The sequence below is a fragment of the Balaenoptera acutorostrata genome, chromosome 17 (assembly GCF_949987535.1).
Source record: "Balaenoptera acutorostrata chromosome 17, mBalAcu1.1, whole genome shotgun sequence".
In the NCBI taxonomy this organism is placed as follows: Eukaryota; Metazoa; Chordata; class Mammalia; order Artiodactyla; family Balaenopteridae; genus Balaenoptera; species Balaenoptera acutorostrata.
This window is the reverse complement of record NC_080080.1, coordinates 14,910,932-14,926,818: the sequence shown is the minus strand read 5'-3', so window position 1 is coordinate 14,926,818 and position 15,887 is coordinate 14,910,932. Positions and strand designations below refer to the sequence as shown.

General features: G+C 39.6%; 1 protein-coding gene across 1 annotated transcript in view; it reads right to left on the bottom strand.

The window, feature by feature from the left end:
- WASHC5 (WASH complex subunit 5) overlaps positions 1-15,887 on the bottom strand; it is a 55,925-nt gene that overhangs the window by 14,214 nt on the left and 25,824 nt on the right. The window contains exons 12-21 of the mRNA XM_007188883.3: positions 14,781-14,893; positions 13,096-13,262; positions 12,943-13,018; positions 11,420-11,530; positions 10,317-10,457; positions 9,183-9,263; positions 5,269-5,370; positions 4,351-4,530; positions 3,084-3,208; positions 226-388 (exon numbers count right to left, since the gene is read on the bottom strand). Of these exons, the coding sequence (XP_007188945.2) occupies positions 226-388; positions 3,084-3,208; positions 4,351-4,530; positions 5,269-5,370; positions 9,183-9,263; positions 10,317-10,457; positions 11,420-11,530; positions 12,943-13,018; positions 13,096-13,262; positions 14,781-14,893 (1,259 nt within the window). The remainder of the gene's footprint in view (positions 1-225; positions 389-3,083; positions 3,209-4,350; positions 4,531-5,268; positions 5,371-9,182; positions 9,264-10,316; positions 10,458-11,419; positions 11,531-12,942; positions 13,019-13,095; positions 13,263-14,780; positions 14,894-15,887) is intronic.

The window sequence follows — 15,887 nt, the reverse complement described above, 5'->3', positions numbered from 1 at the left end:
GGAGGGGCTGCTGGTTCCCAAGATGAAATTCACAAGAACAGTCCACCCATAAAAATACTGTGCTGGCCAAAGAAACTCCAGTTTATTCTCAGTTCTTATCTATTTAACAGGAGTCATATATACATGCCTGATATCAGTCTAGGAAAGCACGAAAGAAAGGTTTAAACGATCTACTCTCTTCTCGCTGGGGTAGCAGAAAACACGCATGAATGCCAAAAGGCTCACCTGTAACTCCTTGACAATCATAAAGCACAGAAGCCTGTCTAACCCGTTCAGACCGAAAGTCCCCAAGGTGTTCTGGATTTCTGAGAAGAGGCGGCTGCTGGTCACCTCTTGATGGGTTTTCATATCATACCAAGTGTTCAGCTGGTCAATGTGGCATGTCGTTCTAAAACAAAAACAAAACAAACTCAAAGCCCAAAAGCAGCTCAGAATTCACCCTGAAGGGATGTGGGATGCAATAGGATTAGGGGCACTGGATGGGAAGAACAATGGTTTCATGATTTGCGCTTTAATAACCTCTGCATCTAGGCACCCAAGACATCTCACGGTGAACGTTCACTGGGCCAGGAAGGCAAAATTCAGTTAAATCACCTCTTCCTGCCCTTGCTATGTCACCAGTTTGACCGCTTCATTTCCACTGGGTGGGGCTGTTGTTTGGAGTCATGTCTTGAGGACAAGGCTAGATTCGGCCATCAGGCTGGAAGGCTTTAGAGCCCCGCTGTCTCTCTGGAGGGTCTTTCTTTAAATATCCAGAGACTAGGGACAAAACAGAGTCTTGTGTCATTTCCAATTTGGTAAGAAAGGAACTTTGAATCCTTGTGTCCTCACACCTGAGACTATGATGACAAAGCTATTTCCTCTTTCCTCCCAGTTCTGGTCATTGACCAGCGATTCCCTTTTAGACCCAGGAGTGTGACGATGGCAATGATAACAACCAAAAACATGTACCGAGCGTTTCCTATGTGTCAGGCGCTGGGCCAAGACCCTTCCGTGTGCTCACTCTTCATCCTCAGAATAGCTGTGATGTACGAGCTGTCTGACCTTCATTTTATAGATGAAATAACCGACGCTTCCAACACCATGCCCATAACCACCATTTTAATGGTTCTCAAATGTTGGCATAGGGACCTTAAATCACTGGTAGAGCATGTTAAAAAACAGACGCCCAGATCCCGTTTCTGGAGAGTTGGATTGGGTAGGTCTGGGGGGGAGTCCCAGCCTCTACCTTCAACAGCCTCCACAAAATGATATGTCTCCAATCCTAAGAGCCAATACGTATCTTTGCTGAAATGAGGCTTGGGAGGGACTTAAAAGGGGCTCGGGAGCTAGGGGATTTTAAATTTGGATGTCAGTGGAAGAAGAGATGACTTCCAGAGCCACAGCCTACTTTCAGGCTTCCAAGTGTCCTGCTTCCACCACTCAGTGCTGGCACTTTGAATGCGTCCGTTGAGAGGCTCCCAATTTTGATGATGAAATCATATATGACATGGAAATCCCAATCATGCTTAATCCTTTCTGCCAGTATTAACATGGCACTAAGTGAGTTAGGCAGACAGTTTCTAGGAGGGCTTCGGTGATCAACCCGTGAGTGCCCAAGAGGAGTCACAAAGCGTTTCGGATCATTTACGCTTTCTGGCCCATGAGGCATAGACAGAACTCATTTCTGCTGAAGGTGACATCTGGTTTGTCAAGCTTCGTAAGTTTCGAGAGACAAAATCAGCCTGAATTTGAAGGTAGTATAAAAGAAGACATGTGATAAGGGCATTTAACTTACACAAAGTCAACTATGCACGCACAGCTGAACTGAAAAAGAAGAGAAATCATCTTTCCCTGGGTAACCACACCAGGCGGAACGACTGAGCAAGCACGGCCCAGGGGTGAACATAAGACAGCAGGCAGGGGCCTGCTTTCCCCTTCATTGGGCTTAGTACCAACTGCTTCATCAGAGGCTCAACTGAAAAAACATGAGGAAAACTAGCTCAGCTGGACTTGAGACAGGCAGCGTCAAGCCTCCACTGTGGTGCCCACCTGAAATATTCTCAGGGCTGTTTTGATGATTATATGAGATTTTCACCCATGTGACTGTATATAAACTGGGAGTCACTGCTGCAAGTCTGCCCTTGAATGACACATGCTTTAACAGTTGGGCTCCGGAGTCAGAGCACCTGATGTGTATTCTGGGTCCACTGTTTATTAACTTCTGGGCAAGTGATTGAGCTTTTCTGTGCCTCAGTTACTTTGTCTTTAATATGGGATGAATAACAATGCCTACCCCTTAAGACTGTTGTGATGAGTAAGTGAAGGGAGGTGTGCCAGGGGCTAGGAAGAGTGCACAAGGTGAGTGCTCAAGAAATGCTGGTCCTGGGACTTCCCTGGTGGCGCAGTGGATAAGACTCTGCGATCCCAATGCAGGGGGCCCAGGGTCGATCCCTCGTCAGGGAACTAGATCCTACGTGCACCGCAACTAAGAGTTCACATGCCGAAACTAAGGAGCTGGTGAGCCGCAACTAAGAGCCCGCATGCCACAACTAAGGAGCCCACGTGCTGCAACTAAGGGGCCTGCCTGCCGCAACTAAGACCTGGTGCAACCAAATACATAAATATTAAAAAAAAATTCTGGTCCTTACGCAGAAGTGCCTGGGTGGGGCTAAGAAACAAGGAGGTCATCTTAAAAGGTCAGGGTCTGAGCTGGCAAGTGCAAGAGCCAGTGACTGCAATGCAGGAGTGTGTCATAGGTACACAGGCACAGAGGAGCAATTTGGAATTTTAAAAGTTTTAATAAACCAGAGAGTCCACAGACCCAAGTGAGTAAAATGTTAGCTGGAAAGCAAGAGAAGCATAGACTAAAATAAGAGGTGGCCGAACAGACTTTATAATTGTTTTCATCTATATGTCTTTGGACTGGGGTCTCCTCAGTCACACTGAGGAAAATATGCAGTCTCAGAAAAAGTGAAGTTAATAAACCCATTAGAAAGGCTCCAACTGTGGCAGGAACAAGGGTGTGATCTAAGTAGATGTGATATATGTTTAGAGACACTGTCCATGGCGTTCATAGCCCAGTGGAATTCAGATACACCTACTTTGGGTCCGTGATCCTCAAGATTTCTCTGCAGAGTCTACCAATAAATGTTACGGACTCATCCACAGGGGTAAACTTTGGTATTGGAATATGTGTGGACTGGTACATACTTTGCCAGTCTTGAATCTAGAAAAAAAAACAAAAAAGAACCCCAAGAACATAAATATTTAGTACATCTTCGATAAGGTAACCTACTTATCCTTTTCCCACATAGTTTTACAAAGACAATGTTGCATGAACAGTGAATATAAATGTTCCTTGATTTTGAAGAAGAAATTTTAAAAACTGTATTAATAGCCTCTCAGAAATGCCACATATAATATATATATAAAAAAGAAATATCTGTGAAAAAGTGAAGTGATTGAGGAGAAGTGGAAAAAGACAAGAATTTCTGGCTTTCTGTCTTGTAAGTTAACATGTATCAATGTAATAATAAAATCAAAAATATAAGGCTCGAAGATACATAATCTTTTGAAAATGTCACCTGAATCATGTCAGTCACCTAATTAAAAACTTGCAGAGTGGCTCCTTGTTAACTACCAACTAAAAAATCAATCTTCTCAGTTGTGACACTTAAGAATTTGGTGCTCAAATAACCCAATAAAAAAATAGGCAAAGGACGAGTAGACATTTCTCCAAAGAAGATATATAAATGGTCAACAAAGACATGAAAAGATGCTCAACATCGTTAGTCATGAGGGAAATGCAGATCAAAACTGCAATGAGATACCATTTACACACACTGGGATGGCTATAATTTTTTTAAAAAAAGGAAATTAACAAGTGTTGGCGAGGATGTGGAAAAACTAGAACCCTCAGACACTACTGGTGGGAATGAACAAATGGTGCAGGTACTGTGGGAAACAGCTTGGTGGTTTATAAGTTAAATGCAGAATTACTAAATGACCCAGCAATTCTGCTCTTAGGTATACACTCTGATCAACCCAGCTGACCTCCTAAGTCTTTGGAACTCCTGATCACTCAAGTTATAACGACTACACCAGACAGCTTCATTCTGTAGCCATTTAATTAAGTCTGCTTTCTCCTTAGGACAGTAAATTCTGAGAGGTGAGGTGTCACATAAACTTTTCTGTGACCCTCACAGCTCCTGAAGGTACTCTGAAGGTATTCGTGACTGTGTAGTGGTTACTGATTTTTAGTAACTATTTAAATAAACTTTGTTGTTGGCATTTCTGAGGTTTGGGGCATGTATGGGGCATGTCAGAAGTAACAAATAGAGTCAAGAATATTAAAATCTGTTTAGATACCTTTGTTCTTAAGAAGTTATTACACTCTTGTTCCACATTGTAATTTATAATACGAGATACTTCTTCCTGCCAAATCTTCAGACCGTAAATGTTGACATAGTCCTGAATGTATTCAAAAGAACGATGGAACCCATCCATGGTAGCTCCCAGCTCTTTCAGCTTTGGCATCAATTCACTTGGCTGTGCAAAATAAGAAACAGAAACCTATTATATTGGCATAGACTGTCAACCCCTAATACCTACATTAGACTTTAAAGGATACCCCAAGTGAGAGACCGCAGTGACGGTTTGGAACAGCTCTGGAAATACTCATTTCCTACCTCATCTAGGAGGAATGGTAATTTATGCCAGACATCCAGCAAAGAATAGATTTCATTCATTTGGAAAGAAAGCCTCATATAACAGAATGTATAAAAACTGAATGTCAGTGACTTCTGTCATATCATTTGATGACTCTCATCTTAAGAGTTAAAACATTTTAAATTGAATTTACTGACGTGAAAGGTACTCTAGATGTAAATTTCAGGCCTATTCTTTTTCTCTTGAGAAAAATGACCATATTCCCAAAAAGATCAAGCAAAAGAAAAAATTACAGCCTTTATAGTGCCAATCTGTTTTAGGTTTAACAAATTCTTTTCGCTATGAGAAGGAACCCGGAATCATAAACATCAGTTTAATTCTTAAACTTGGGGATCAACAGGTGAAGGAAAGGACTGGTTTTAAAAAGGATTTTCTTATAATATGAATGGATTATAATATAGGATCAAAAAGCATATCAATTGATTGTACTGAACATGATATAGTAGATATATGTTAGAAGGTAGGAAAGGTCTTGTTCATAACGTTAAAAATGGTGTTCTAGAACATTTTGCAAGCCGAGTAGAGGGAAAGGACAGACCCACTTTGGTGATCTGGTACCTTGGCTCGAGGGTTGAAGATCAATCCCCTATGAAGAGCAAAAGCCACCCGCTTAACCAGCTCCTTCCTTATTCCGTCCTCCAGCAGTTGTTTTGGGTCCACCTAAGTGCAAATCAAAAAGCAATAAATGCCAGGAAGGAAAAGCTCAGTCCTGAAGAAATCTGGAGGAAAGATAGTTTCCAGAATCCGTAGGGGAGCACTTTCCTATCTCATTACTTGACAATTAGGATTTCTTTTTTGATTTTGTGCAGCTTGGATAGAATTATTAAAACCTGTCACCTCTGTAGGACTTGGTTTATCTCAGTAAAATTCATGATAATTTTACAACATGACATTTCAAAGATGGTGGGTATGGAAAGTTTTAAACTGCCTCACATTTTAATCATTTCATTAAAAGTTAAAAGTGCCTCTTCTCATCACCAGAAGGAGGTGGTAGATTGAAGGGCCTGCATCTGAATTCAGTGCACATGTCTCCTGTGGAAGTTATCTAAGGGCATCTATAGTCATATGAGCAAAATCAAGTTTGGGGTTGGACCACTCTGAAGATTTAACAATTCTCTTTTCTTTCAGCATTCTTGGGATGCTGTTTGTAATTAGGGAGATAAAATAGGAAGGCAACTCTGCTCTCTAACTATATAGCTTATTTTGCTGATTCTTTTTTTCTGTAATGAGAAAGCTTTTGTTATTCCCTAAAAAACAGTCTCCTGTCAAATCCATAAAACATCAAATAGTTTTAACACACTCCTTTGAATTCCCTGAGACTTGTTTCTTTTACTTTTAAATTTGTCAAGAGCTATTATTTTGAAAGTTATAAAGACAATTGATGTGTTCCATCTGGGTTTGATGATATTTAAATTTCAAGGAAGATAATTGGAATGAAAAAGTTGCTGAAAATACAAAAGCCAGAGGAACCTGTTGGACTGCAGCGTGACCATGCAATCAGTAAGAGCCAGACTGTGTAGAAATAACAGGTCAAAGGCCTTGGGTTCTTCAATAGACAAATTGTAAGGAAAGAAAGGAATGAGGGAGAAATCTGAGGAGTAAATCAGCCTTAAAAGACGTATATTTTTTGAATGGCAAGTCTGAACTAGAGTGTCTAGAAATTTATTTTTGGATAATAAAACTAAACAGAGAGACTGGGATTAGGTCAAGGCCCATGAGGAGGATCCTGTGGTGGGAGCTGGCTGAATTATATCTCTGGGCTTGAGCGGTGGTGAGAATGAGTGGTCTTTACCTTATAACAACCAATCAAGCTACATAATCGTTTCTGTAGTTTTCAGCATCTGTGCTCTATTTTACAAGAGAAAGGTAAATGATAAATAAACATAGTCAATGAGAACAAAATCAAAGAAGTAACATGAAGTTTCCAAAGAAATATTCCTTATAAAAACAGATTTAGTGGAAAAGAGTTAAATGTTTTATGAATCTCACGGTCTTAAATGGCTCTACCCAATTCTTCCTAGACTTCCACCAATCTGTGGAGTGCTCCCAGGGAAGGGAAAGACCCCTTCACACAGCCCCTTCCTCACAGTTCTGTCCACACCCTCTGTGGTTAACAACAGTTAGTAGTTTTCATATGGATCCTCCAGACCTTCCTCTATTAATTTATATACGTATTTGTCCTTAAATATATTTAATTAAAAAAACTATATGGGATCATAATACATACATATACATACACACACTGTTCTGCAATTGCTTTTTTCACTTTACGTTTTGGAAATCTCCTAGTGGCAAGTTACTTTTGAATGGCAGCAAAGCAATCCACAGTATGAATGCACCATGATATATTTAGCGATTCTCTTACTCATAAAATGTCTAGGTTACTTCTATTTTTTTGGCTACATCTAACAATGAACATTATATGTATATCCCTGTGTATATCTCACTTGTTTTAAGTCATATTAACTAAAGTGAATTTAAACTCTTTGTAAGGGTTTGAAATAGATTCTCAACATTCGAAGGTTAAAGATTAGTGAAAGCCACAAGATCCCACAAAAAGCCCTGAGTTGTTAAACTGGCAGAGACAGTCTACTAAGTTTGAATGAGGTCAAGATGATATTCCCTCTGCTTTTATTATCTGAAAGATTCTGGCAAAAGATTTACATTTTTCTTAAGCAATCCTTTCTTTGATAATTCTTGCTAGTTACTAGGTTTTATTACATCCTACTGGTCACTTTGCATTTAAGACTAACCTGGTCCTAGGATGTACCATCATTTAAGGGTGAGTTAGGAGGGATAAGCTGTGTGTGTACTCTCTGAATATCAACTGAATTAAACTGGCACCAGGCCTAAAGCATGTTTAATAGATTCTATTAATATTCCAGGGCTACAGTGGTATTTCTTTAACACATTTCCAGAAACCACATGGTAAAGTTCTGTTTCTATTTAGGTTCATTTCCTATATTTTCTTGGATTTCATTAACACAAATGTTATATCGATGAAAATGTTTTTAAAAATCAGAAATGTTGGGCTTCCCTGGTGGCGCAGTGGTTGAGAATCTGCCTGCCAGTGCAGGGGACATGGATTCGAGCCCTGGTCTGGGAAGATCCCACGTGCCGCGGAGCAAACAGGCCCGTGAGCCACAATTGCTGAGCCTGCGCGTCTGGAGCCTGTGCTCCGCAACAGGAGAGGCCGCGATGGTGGGAGGCCCGCGCACCGCGATGAAGGGTGGCCCCCGCTTGCCGCAACTGGAGAAAGCCCTCGCACAGAAACGAAGATCCAGCACAGCCATAAATAAATAAATTTAAAAAAAAAATCAGAAATGTTAAGATTTTGCTGATATCAGACAAATGGAAAAATAAACAAAAGCACCATGAACTGTGTGAGTGGGCACATGAGTAGTGATTTTAGGGTTTACAAATTAAAACCGCAATGAGATACCACCTTAGACCCCTTTGGAGAACCAAAATTAGAAAGTGGATAATGGCAAGTATTGGCAAAAATGGGGGAAGATACACAGGAAACAAGTCATGTGAGGAGGCACTCTGGCATTACTGAGACAAACTAAGTACAAATGTGCCCTAAGACTCAGTGACCCACTCCTGGGCAAGCAGATTTCAGAGCAATTCTTACACAGGTCTGTGCTAGGAACATGTTCAGAGATGCTCATCTTGACACTGTTTATGATAACAGGAAGCACAGGTGTGAAAATGAGTGGCATAGGTGTCTGTGCCCTGGGGAACAGTTAAGTAAAAGGTGGAATTCTCTGCAGCAGTTAAGAAGTAACCAACTACCAGATCCACAGCAACATAAATTAACTTCAAAGCAGTAACTAGTGAGAAAAGTTGTAAAAAGAATGAGACTTAGAGAAGAATATGATTTAGATAAATCAAAACCATGTGCATACATAAAATAACACCACTTGCTAAAAATAAGGATACTTGCATATTTATGGACAGAAATCAAACATATAGAGTGGATGCTATGGGGCATGGGGATGGGCGTGGGCATCCAGGAGAAGAGAAAGAAAAAAAATAAGAGAGTAGCTTGCATTCATCAGTGATGGCAACGGCCTATGGTCAGAGGGGTACAATGATCTCAGCTCTCTGCACCTGGGGTGCGGTATAAAAATACTAAAAAGAAAGAAAGGTTGCAGGCAGGGAGGGGAGAAACAGTGACTGAGCGAGCTACTTTGCCTAAGGGAATTGAACTATTTTGTTTTGTTATTACAAAAATTCAATAAAATGGATTTTTATTAGAGTTAAGGAACTCCTGGGTGTTATGAAAAATAAGGATTATAATGCTGTCTCTTCCTCTGTCAATAAATGAGTAAAGTGAAGATGTGAAAGCTGCATGTGAAACAGCGAGAGGCATAAGATGGTAACACTACCCCACAGGATAAATTCTGCAATAATCCAAAGGACAAAGACTCTTACTACGGGGCCACAAAGGCCAGCATTAAGACCATTACCTTGATGATGCCGACCAAAGTTGTTTTCATCATTAAGATGCCTTCAGTAAAAATGGAAATAGCATGAGTAAGCTTGGCAACCTTTAACAAAGAAAAAGAGGTTAATGAAGTACTTCTCATAAACGACCCATCACTTCTATGGGAAGCTAAAATAACTGACTAACAGTTCTGGAATGGGCAAAGACAAGAGAACAAGCGTGCAGCTTTAGGACACCTGTGTATACACGTCCTGGTCAGAAATGAGGTTCTGCGGTGTTGACCACTGTTAGACATACTGGGTGACTGAGTCAGAAGATGTTAAATCGTTCTTTACCCTTTGACCAATCATTTCCCCTTCTTTGGGCCTCAGCATTTCATGCGTAAGATGAAAGCAGGACTCAGTGATACGGATGATCCCTTCCAGAAAGAAAAGGCTCAAGGAGATTCTGAGAAGGTAATCTCCTTCTGCTGGCATCTACATTCTTTTCAAACAACACCAGGAGACATTGGTAAGGTTGACTGAGGCTATACTTTTGAGTTAGAATCAATGTAGAAATTCTGAGCTTGACAATCTCAGTTCCTGATGTAACGTTTGGAGTTGTGTCAGAGGATATGAAACTGATGCTTGTTATCACATTTTCAAATTTCACTTGATTTTATTTTTCACATCTTTAAGTTCAGGGAAAAAGAAAAACAGAGGTGTTTTGGGAAGAACAATTTCTAAGGCTGCTTAATTGTGGAGTGGCCTTAAAAGTCTGGCTGCAGGAAGTGGTTCATGGAATATGGATCATTTTGAACCACTGATTTTGTGTACAAAGTAGGAACTTGAATGGGAAAAGTCTAGGCAATGTAGCCCAAAGAGAAAAAAGGTTGATGTGCTGAGACTATTCAAAAGAAAAGTAACCCGCTGAGCTCTACTCCCTCTGAGAACATTCTGGCAGGCGAGGCCGTGAATAGACACCAGGACAAGTTAACGAATGAAGGTATAATTGCACTGAAATGGCAAAACCTGGTTATTGTTGAGAGTGTGGAAAAATATCAATAAATCAGAATTGATCTGGTGGTCCTGGGGATATGGCAGGTGACACAGAGCTGTGCTATTTCATGGTTTGGGGGTTTAAACATCAAAAGGCAGAAGTCAAAGGGACACAGCACCTCGTATCGTGGGCCGAGCTGGGCATAGTCCCTCAGCTTGTCTTTGTCCAGCCGGGTCGGCACTTCAATGATATCGTGGGTCTGAAGCTTTATGATCTTTAGAAGGGAAGTAAACATGCTTTCCGGAATGATCTGCAAAACCTTTAATGAAAGGGAAAAGAGGAAAAAAACAAATGAACCTCTACTTTATTTCTTAGCTGGTAAATGGTATGGTGATAGTAGGCACGGTGCCCGTGTCTACGAACAGCACTTCGTCTGCAGGAAGGGATGCTAAGGGCCTCACAAGAGCTATTTTAACAACTGCTCTCAGGCACAGGGTTACTTTCCTTCAAACATTAACTGCTCACAGGATAGAGGGCTAATTCTCATAGAAATGATGCAAAAGATGTATCACTTCCACATTACAAATTTCTAAAAGGCTGAGGTTCAGAGATGTTATTAAGTAACATGGCTGTAGAGCCCTCAGCTAGTATGTGACACGGGAAAATTTTGAATCCAGGCCTGTCTGGCTCTATGCTACACCATAAGTTGTTGAAACAAGGACCAAAATGCTCCTGAAAACTTTGATTAAGTTCCAACTAGAATGTGCTGGATCTAGATCTGGCTCTTTTACCAACTATGACTTTGAAGAAGTCACCAAGATCTCTGTTTCTCAATCTCTACACCTATAAAATGGGGGTTAATACCATCGCATTTAAAAAATAGGTATGAAAGTTCTTTGAAAGTAAAAACACAGCTGCACACTCACAGTACCGGTAAGAATAAGTTTATTTTCAGGTACTGCAAATTTCTGGAATTAAGTTAAGAATAAGGGAAAGATATACAACACTATTATGTATAAAATAGATAAATAACAAGGACCTGCTGCAGGGAACTATATTCAATGTCTTGAAATAACCTATAAATATGTAAAACTGAAGCACTTTCCTGTACACCTGAGGCTAACACAACATTGTAAATTAACTATACTTCAATTAAAAAAAAAAAAGGATAAGGGAAAGGAACACAGGTGTACTTTTTTCAGGGTCCCAAGCACATCGTTTGTATTTAAAACAGCAGTCAGTTTGCCATTAAAATAAACATCACCTTGATGCATTTCTTACCTTTCTCACATAGGACACCAATTCGCCAGAATAATATTGAGAAACACTGAGAAGGTCAGGGCTATTTGCTTGATTAATACGGAGAAGGGGCAGGTCAAGGGCAGAGGCAAGCTGGAAGGAAAATAAGATATATCTGTTTCTCTGTTTCAAAAAGTCCTAGAGGGCTTCCCTGGTGGCACAGTGGTTGAGAATCTGCCTGCCAATGCAGGGGACAGGGGTTCGAGCCCTGGTCTGGGAAGATCCCACATGCCGCGGAGCAACGGGGCCCGTGAGCCACAATTACTGAGCCTGCGCGTCTGGAGCCTGCGCTCCGCAACAAGAGAGGCCGCGATAGTGAGAGGCCCGCGCACCGCGATGAAGAGTGGCCCCCGCTTGCCACAACTAGAGAAAGCCCTCGCACAGAAACGAAGACCCAACACAGCCATAAATAAAATTAAAAAAAAAAAAAAAAAAAGTCCTAGAAATCTTTTTCCAGAAATAGTAACATACAACAAAACTCTTGGGCTTTGCCCAAAAGAGAGCAACAACTACTGAACTTCATCAGTGTCATTCATAGTTTCTGACAAGATACAGTTTTTAAAATGACAGTCACCTGCTACGGCAGTGGTTCTCAGACTGTGGTCCCTGGACCAGAGGCAACAGCATCGCCTGAAACCTTGTCAGAGATGCTGATTCTCTGCCCCGCGCAGATTCACTTAGTCAGAAACGCCGGGGCTGGGGCCCAGCAATCTGGGTTGTGACAAGCCTTCCAGGTGATTCTCCTGCATGCTCAAATGTGAGCCACTGAGCTACAGAAGGCAGCTACTCCTCTATGGAAATCAGACATTCTGATTGATGGACTACCATATTGAGTCTAATCTAAGATGACATGGCTTGTAAGAAGTGCCATTATTTTATGCACTGCTCAAAAAGAAAAAACATGCTGACAACTAAACTATGATATGCCACCAATTATACAACACATCCCAATTACAGAGATGTTAAAATATGAAAGTGCACCTCAGAATTGATATATATGGTAATTCCATCAGAAGACATTGAGTAAATTATTTGTTCATTTATCACGAAATGAAATTACCTTGAGAGAAGGGCCAATCTACGCCTGTGTTGTTTAACATTATTCCCTAACCTTTAGAGGAGATCCTAGACTGTAGCAGAGGCTCAACAAGAATTTTTTTTAAATGAATAAGTAAAAGGATTTTATTCATGTCTAGGGAATGAAGGACCCATAGGACACACATTTTTAGTATCCTGTAAAACTTTAAAAACATCTATTTCTTCATTTAAAAACAATTTTCTCTAAGACACTCCAACTTCTATTATTAATTCAAACTTTATTTCCGGCATCTTTTGCAACTATGCTCTCATGAAAAACTTGCTAACAATTTTCAGTCTATAAAAATACTTAAATTAACCAACTTTCTAAAAGGGTGAAATCTTGAACTGAATTAATGAATGAGGTAATAATGAAGGCCAACTCTTCCCTAGTAACTGAGAATGCAATCTTACTGTTATCTGCTTACCTTTAGGAATGTAGCTCTGAGTTTAGTGACCATGGATGGGTTTACCCTTATGCTCTCTTGCATGATAGATGTGAAACTGTAAAAAGAGATAAATGGTAAGGAAACATTCATAATGGCCTTCATTGAGGACAAATGCCAGGCTGTCCACATTACCTGTCAATTAACTGCCAAGCAAAAGAAAGGTCCCCAACGATCTGCATTGTGATCAGGACCTCCTCTTTAATGTTAATGGTTCGGATCATTTGGTGGAGAAACTTGCGAGTATCAGCAAGAAATTGACACACTTGCAGATTTGATTCCAACTGGTGAAATTCTTGAACCTGAGTTACATAAACACACTGGATTTTAAAATTCTGAATGGCCTGTATAGTGTTCACTTTTCCTTGAAAACACTTCCAATAAAGCACACTACTTACTAAGAATGTCTTGGCAAAATTTTAATTTCAAATTATAATTTCAGAAACGTATAAGCCAAGTCAGAAAACAATGCATAATTTCTGAGATTAGAAAATGTTCCACTATTTCTTATCCTGTACATGTATGACGTAATAAGCGAATACTCCCATTTTCCATTTCAGTATCAATAAACATGTATTGGAAAATCCTTCTAATTCTGAAGATTTGCAGGATTGTTAAAAAACAAAATAAGTCACATCACAACCAAGGTGCTGGCACTTGCACATTTTTAAGTTCTTTTGATGGGCTCTTTAAAACAAAATAATGATTCCACAGCGTTTTGACATTTTATGTACATAATTCAAGGGGCCTGGGCTATATGCCAAAAGAAATAATGCAAAAGAGAAAAAGTATCAGAGATTTACAAAATTGCTTATAGTGGTATTATAGACTAGAAAATCCAAAAAACAACCAAAATAGAAATAGCACAAGTGAGCAATTGTTCTGGAATAGCTAGGGAAACTGGCATGCTAACAATGGAGCATTATACTGTGTTGCTATAATAGTGGCCATCCTAAAATCCTTGCAAAAATAAGAAAGAGCCTATAAGAAAGTCTTGCAAGTGAAAAAAGCATTAATGTACACTTATATCAATTGGAAAGGGTTCCAGATGAGGGTGGATGATGTTTCATATAATATATATGTTTATTGTTCTGATGCTTTTATTTTCCTGGTTAAACATACAATTAAACTTTTAAGAGTGTGGAGGTATAGGAATTCCCTGGTGGTCTAGTGGTTAGGACTTGGCCCTTTTACTGCCGTGGCCTGGGTTCAATCCCAGGTCGGCGAACTGAGATCCCGCAAGCCGCGTGGTGTGGTCAAAATTAAAAGAAATAAAAAATAAAAAAAAGGATATTATAAAAAAAAGGAGTGTGGAGGTATAATTCCTTTTTTTTGTACAATCATTTTTAAGTAGATAAAAGAAAACTTTTTTTCAAAAAAAATACATCACTTTAAAGCATATGATCGTTATACAACTATTCTCATTTTTGTGTATCCATCCCTTTCCAGGTTTTCTCCCCAAGGCACACACTTTTTACAAACCTAAAAGTAGCGCATACAATGTAATTTTGTTTTTGCTTTTACCTCCTTACCACAGTTTTCCCAATGTTTCTATACTGTCTTCATAATTTTTTTTCCAAGACTGCATGTTCCCGCAAATTGAAGTATCATAATTTTTACTACCATTCTCTTTATTATTGTCATTTAATTATTTTCTCAATTTTAGGGCACTGTATATAATATTACAGTGAACACATTAATTTATATTGCTTTTGCTTCTGATAAAATATTCTCTTAAATATATTTCCAGCAGACTGCTGGGTAGGTCAAAGAGTATGATTCATGATCCGAGAACTGTCATTTAAAAAGACTTTCCTTACCTCTTCCAAAGCCTGTATTAGTTGCACAGTTTTTCTGCCCGCAGCAGTAGAATCATCATAATTTAAAGACAATATTTGTTTTGAGATCTCTCTGAACCAAGCTTGAAGATTTTCTATTAATACAGAAACAAGAAAAGACTGAAATTTCTACTGAAATCCCAGAATTCCTGCAGTGGTGGCTTTGAATTTAATTAAGTAATCCTTTACAAATCTAGCTCTTAGTCACAGAGCTTTTACTATGTACCTAACACTGGTCTTAGGAATTTTGCAAACAATAACAAAAATGCCTCTGGCATGTGACCTAGTAGAAGAGATGAAACTTTCTATATAAATAGCTTAGTTTATAACACCTGGCAGAAAAGGGTTAAACGCCCAAGTTTTGGGTGGGCCAAAACGTGCCTTTGGTTTCTTAAGTAAAAATAAAAGACGCATTTTTCATTTTCACCAAGAACGTTATTGAACAACGTAATCACACTTTTGTTCCACTACTTTCTGCCAATTTTCAGGCAACTTCATAATTCCATCTTCCCAGAACTTTTTATGGTTTTGAGCAAAGAACTGTTCAGGTGCCTTTTACAGTCTTCCAAGGAACTGAAATTTTTTCCATTAAGAGAATTTTGTGAAGACCGAAATAAAGGGAAATCCAAAGGTGCAATGCCAGGTGAATACAGCAGATGAATCAGAACTTCCCAGCCAAGCTGTAAGTTTTTGCCTGGTCATCAAAGAAACATGTGGTCTTGAGTTATCCTGATGGAAGATTATGCGCTTTCTGTTGACTAATTCTGGACACTTTTCGTCGAGTGCCACTTTCAGTTAGTCTAATTGGGAGCAGTACTTGTTGGCATTAATCATTTGGTTTTCCAGAAGGAGCTCATAATAGAAGACTCCCTTCCAATCCCACCGTATACACAACATCACCTTCTTTGGATGAAGACCGGCCTTTGGTGTGGTTGGTGGTGGTTCATTTCGCTTGCCCCACGATCTCTTCCGTTCCACATTATTATACAGTATCCACTTGTCATTGCCCATCACAATTTGTTTTAAAAACGGAATGTTTTCATTACGTTTCAGTAGAGAATCGTATGTGGAAATACGGTCAAGAAGGTT